This window comes from Myotis lucifugus, unplaced genomic scaffold, assembly GCF_000147115.1.
Source record: "Myotis lucifugus unplaced genomic scaffold, Myoluc2.0 scaffold_11273, whole genome shotgun sequence".
Lineage (NCBI taxonomy): Eukaryota > Metazoa > Chordata > Mammalia > Chiroptera > Vespertilionidae > Myotis > Myotis lucifugus.
The window spans coordinates 1-5224 of NW_005882321.1; the positions used below are offsets into that span (position 1 = coordinate 1).

Here is a 5224-nt window from a genome sequence, read left to right on the forward strand (position 1 = left end):
CGGGGCCACAGAGTCCAAAAATATTAAATGGAAAATTCCCAGAAATAACTGTACCTTCTGAGTGCGCGCCCGTTCTGAGTAGCATGAGGAGATATCGGGACGTTTGGTTCTATCGCCAGAGGACGTGACCCGCCCCCTCCAGCGGCTTCTTGCTGCGCATGCTCCCCGCCCACTTGTCACTCAGTAGCCGCTGGTTGGCGACCCAGTGAGGTGTCCGGGTGCTTAGGGTCAAGTCACCCGCATTTTACATGGGGTTTGGAGGTGCTCAGATGAGGCCCAGCTGTGAAGCAATGTAAGCTGCTGTGGGGCCTTGGGCTTTCTTTTTTTTTTTTTTTTTTTTTTTTTTTTTCATACAAACAGGCTTCATTGTGAAGGGGGGTGGGGGTGGGCAGTGCGCCATCAGTCTTCCTTCAGGCTCCCAAACACAGCAGCCGGCACACTCTGCTGCTCCAGCCGCACCTCACTGGGCTCCAGGTCCATCTCCTCCTCGTCCTCATCCTCCCCCAGCTCGATCTCCTCCGGATTGGCCTGTTGCGCTAACTCAGCCAGTTCCTCCCGGGACGCATCGCTCCTCACGAACAGGATCTTGCTCTGGGCCCGTGGGGGCTGGTCGTGCTCGGCCTCGGCTGCCAGCTGCTCTGCCCGCTGCTCTAGTAGCTTCATTTCATCCATGCCACTCTGGCCAGGGGCAAGGTCGGACACAGTGCCTGTAGCACTGCCCGACACCTTGAGCATCTGCGAGGCCATGAAGTTGACCTGTGTGTTATAAGTGGCCTGCACACTTCTGCGGATACGCAGCATCTCCCTGATGGTGTCTTCGTTGCCATGCCGTACCTTGAAGTCCTTCCATGTTTGCCAGAAGGCCCCAGTTGTCCGAGGGTCACAGATCAGGGAGCAGAAGCTGTAGATGGCCCGGGCGCGGTCAATCTCTCCAAGCTTGCACTCCATGTCTGCAAACCGCAGGCACATCTCCCGGGCATGCTCGTCCGACAGCACCTCAATGGCCTTCTGGTAGATGCTACGGGTGTGGGTGACTCCATAGATCTCTGCTGCCCGCTTGATGTAGATGTTGAACATCTCGTACTGCTGGGCAGGCTCCACGGCCTGGGTGGCACGCTCGTACACGGCCATTGCGTGCCGGGCCAGGCCCCACTCTTCCTCCAGCTGTGCGTACAGCAGGTACAGGGTCTTTGCATATTTTGGGGGGCAACCATCCAGCGCCTGCTCAAAGAGATCCCGAGCCCGCTCCAGTTTGCGACCCCCATAGCAGGCGATGAATTTGGTCAGATAGGTGCTCCAGATGTCAGACACATTGGGCCACTTGAACAGCGAGATGCCACACTCGTACGCCTTGAAGCTCTCCTCGAAGTACTTGTGCTCCTCCAGGAACATGGCATAGTTGATGACGATCTGGGGGGTAGCGATGCGCAGGTCCAGAATACGGTCGTATACAGCCTTGGTAGACTGAAAGGTGCCAAGGCTTTCCTCCAAGTCCGCAAGCATGGACCACACCTTTAATGATTTGTACACACGGTTCTGCACAGGCTCCGAGCCGTCAAAATACTCTACCTGGCGGGCGGGCAGTGCTGTTGCCTTCCTCAGCAGCCGCAAGGCCTGGTCATAATTCTCATGCCTGAGCTCCAGCTCACTACACTCGCACCACACACTTGCCAGGTCATCCACTTGCTTGAAGCTCACCTTGGTGGCCTTCTCCAGGATGATGCGGGCATCATCCAGCTGCCCGTTGTCCTCATAAAACTTGGCAAATGCAACCCACAGCGTATGGGGTTTGCCCGTAGCCTTGAAGGGGTCCACTGTCTGCACAGCCTCCGTGTACGTGTTGATGATCTCCCGGGGGCGGCCCTGGTGCAGGGCCACACGCTTGTGCCACTCATGGACACGGTGCGGGTTCTGGCGCAGCAAGACGCTGTTGAGGAGCAGGGGCCGCCGACTGATCAGCTGCTCAAAGCGGGCCAGGCGCAGTTCCAAGTCCACGTCATCCTCTTCTTCCCGCCCCAGCTCCGAGGTGGTCTCCATCTTCGCTGCAATCATGCTCTCCTCGAACTGGGCATAGCTGTCAAACACCTGGGTGAAGTCCCGCACGGTCATCACGGTCCGGATGGCCTCCTCGTACACGTCCCGAGCCTTCTCAAAATGGCCACTGCGGATGTAGTAGTCAGCCAGTGAACACCAGAGCTTGCCCAGCTGGTCTGTGAAGCGGGTAAGGCCCCCTCGGATGATGGCGTCCACATTGAGCGACTGCACCTTGTCCGGGTTCTGGGAGATGAGGTCACAGAGCTCATGCCACAGCTGGTAGTTGGACTTGCCAGCCTTGGAGACGAAGCGCTCATCATTCACCACGGTGGCCAGGCACTGTGCAGCCTCGTCCAGCCGGTCACTTGACTTGAGGTACTCGATGTATTCCTCTGCGCTCTCAGGGCTCAGCTTGAGGAAGCGCCGGTAGCCCCGCACGGCTGTCTCAGGTAGTGGGTGTGAGCGCAGGAAGCGCAAGTACAAAGGCCAAATACGAGAGTGCTGTGTGATAGGCAGCGCCCGGAGGACACGGTTTGAAAGTGCGGCGTGTGTGAGTGATACGGCCCTGGTCCACCAAGAACTGACAATAATCTAGCCATAGACGTGGCATCTTGTGCATGAAAACAAAGGCCCTCTCGTGGCAGTTGTTGACATCTTCATAGGCAGGATCAGTCACACAGCGATGCTTCACCTGTGCCCTGCGTGCTTTCAGGTAGCGGTACCAGAGTTTGTAGCTGCAGGGCAGCAGCTTCAGCGCTCGCTCGTACAACTGATTGAGCCTGGGCTTCGGGGGCCCCCTGCTTGAACTCAATGTAGCGGAGCCAGCATTTGACCGAAAACTGGTTCCGCATAATTTCCTCCTCATAGTGGAGGTCTTCTTCATCAAAGACAAGGTCGGGCCCGCTCCTGCTCCGAAAGTCGCGCCATGAACCACCATTTTTGCCAGCGCTCCAGCTACAGCCAACAGTCGCGTTGTAATCTTGGGCTTTCTTTTTGGAAGTTCTGTTTCTCTCTGACCCAGCTGCAGTTTGTTAGGTAGTTATCAGATTGCAAAGGGCCAGGCCCTTCATATGCAAAAGCCTCTGCCATAGCTTGGGTGGGGCAGGGTCTCTGGGGATTAACAGGGTGGGGGCAAACAGTTATGGCTGACACTCAGTTCTACCCTAAGAGGCCCCACTTCTCAGTGTCCCCATAATCGCTACAAGCAGCTCTGAGAGAAAGCCGCCCCTTGAGTTCCACTCTCTGCCAGTCAGCTCAGTTTCTCCCCTGTATGAGTCTGGGTCCCCCAGAGTCTCTCCCCTGAACTGGGAGTTCAGAGATGTTGGGAGCTTGAGACTCCCCTCCCGATTTGTTGGGGTCCAACCCCAACAGATCCAGGGGTCCCCCAAAGGTGTGGACGGAGTTGGCAAAGAAGGAATAACACAGAGACAGCGTTCAGTTGATCAGCAGCCTAGCCAGGATCTCCAGCCAAGTTCTGTCTTTTACTGTCTTGTGACATCTGTTTTTATACCAGTTGATTTTAATCCTGTCAATTTCTATTCCAAAGGTTAGGGCGTTTCTTATCTCCATTCCAAGGAGTAAAGATTATGTAGCTTAAGGGTGATTGTTCATAGTTAAAGTGATTAACTACCCGCCTGGCACTTAGTTAAGGGGTTTTATTCCCTCCCTAACTTCAGGGAAAAATCCCTACCTGGGGAAACAACCTTTCTCGGAGAGGTGATCTTGGTTAAAACACATAGCACCAAGAAGGTGAGCAAACATATTAAGAACAGTATGCCATATACGCCAGGTCCCTTGAAACATATGCTGTGAGATGTTTCTTCCCTGCAGTGACTGTGTCAAGCAGCAAGGATGGACCAGCTTCTGGCACCAATTGAATAAGACAACAGCGTCCTCAGTTGCCAGCCCTTGCCATGTGCGCCTCTGTACCTCTGCACTTCCCTTCCGCACCTCCTCTGAGTCTCAGTGTGCTTTTCTCTTTCCTTCTAGTTGTAGAATTTCCACTCAGCCAGCCTTCCTGTGGTTCTGGATGATGTCCGTTTTGTCTTTTAGTTGTATTTTTGAAGTTGTTGTGCGAGGCAGCGATTTCCGGTGTTTACCTATGCCGCCATCTTGGTTCTCCTGGCGCTTACTTTCTACACTGCAGTTCCCTACATCAGAGTGCTCCCACATGTCTTGCTTTGTATTAGGAAATGACGTTGTGATCCATTTCACTACAATATTACAAAATGTTTACAAGAAAATATTAAAACACAAAAGGCAAGATGGAGCAAAAGAAACTGCTTCCTTCCCCCTCCCCACCCCAAATCTCTACTCCAGAGCCCACAGCACACAAGAGAATCAAAAACAAATATGCCCGACTCTGTTCCATACTCCCATGACCACAGGTCTCTGAATTGACTGAAAAAATGGCGGAGGCTTAGACAGATGTGTTGGTGCTTTGTCCCGGAGCAGATAAGGGTGAGCAGGTGAAACGGGTGACAATCAGCCCGAGCAAACAGTGGAGATTCAGCTGAGAGACAGTCTGCAGCCAGGAAAGACAGAGAACTCCTAGAAAATGGGGATGGTTAGAGATTGAGGCTGAAACCTCCCCCTGGGCGCCAGCTCAGCAGCGAGACCGCGCCATCTTGAGTAGCTGTTATCCGCATCCAGAGATCGGCTACTAACCCAGAGGCAACGGCTCTCAAGCAGCGTGACTACATGAACGCAGAGGAGACCTGCTTCCCTCCACGGAAAGGCGTGCCAAAAAGAAGAGTAGAAGATCTGAAGCACCTGCATTACTGAACATTTTTATTTTTATTTTTTTAAATTACTTTTTCACCTTTTAACTAAGAAAACATTTTTTTCCTTTTTTTTCTTTTTTTCTTTTCTTTTTTTTTTCTTTCCCCATCACCTGATTTTACCCTTTCAATTACTTCATTTTTATTTTTAACTAGTATTATTACTGCTACCATTTTACCATTTTTTAAAGTGTCATTTTATTTTGTCTTTATTTTATTTTGGGACTATTGTTCTCCATTCTATTTTCATCGTCCCTTTAGCAACATTTCTCTCTACCTCAATTTTGCCTCTGTGCTAAAACCCTCTTCCCCACTTTTTCCCTTTTGTTGTCCTGTTTCTCTTACCCTACTCCAGCTTTAGATTTTCCCTATTCTTTTTACCCCCTGTCATAATTCACCCTACTCATATA

General features: G+C 52.1%; 1 protein-coding gene across 1 annotated transcript; it reads right to left on the reverse strand.

The window, feature by feature from the left end:
- Positions 1 to 363: 363 nt before the first annotated feature.
- LOC102442467 (pre-mRNA-splicing factor SYF1-like) lies at positions 364 to 2961 on the reverse strand. The gene is given in 4 exon segments (XM_014451275.2): positions 364 to 2568; positions 2570 to 2824; positions 2826 to 2933; positions 2935 to 2961. Coding segments are annotated over 4 exon segments (2559 nt in total). The 3' UTR covers positions 364 to 399.
- Between the last annotated feature and the right edge of the window lie 2263 nt (positions 2962 to 5224).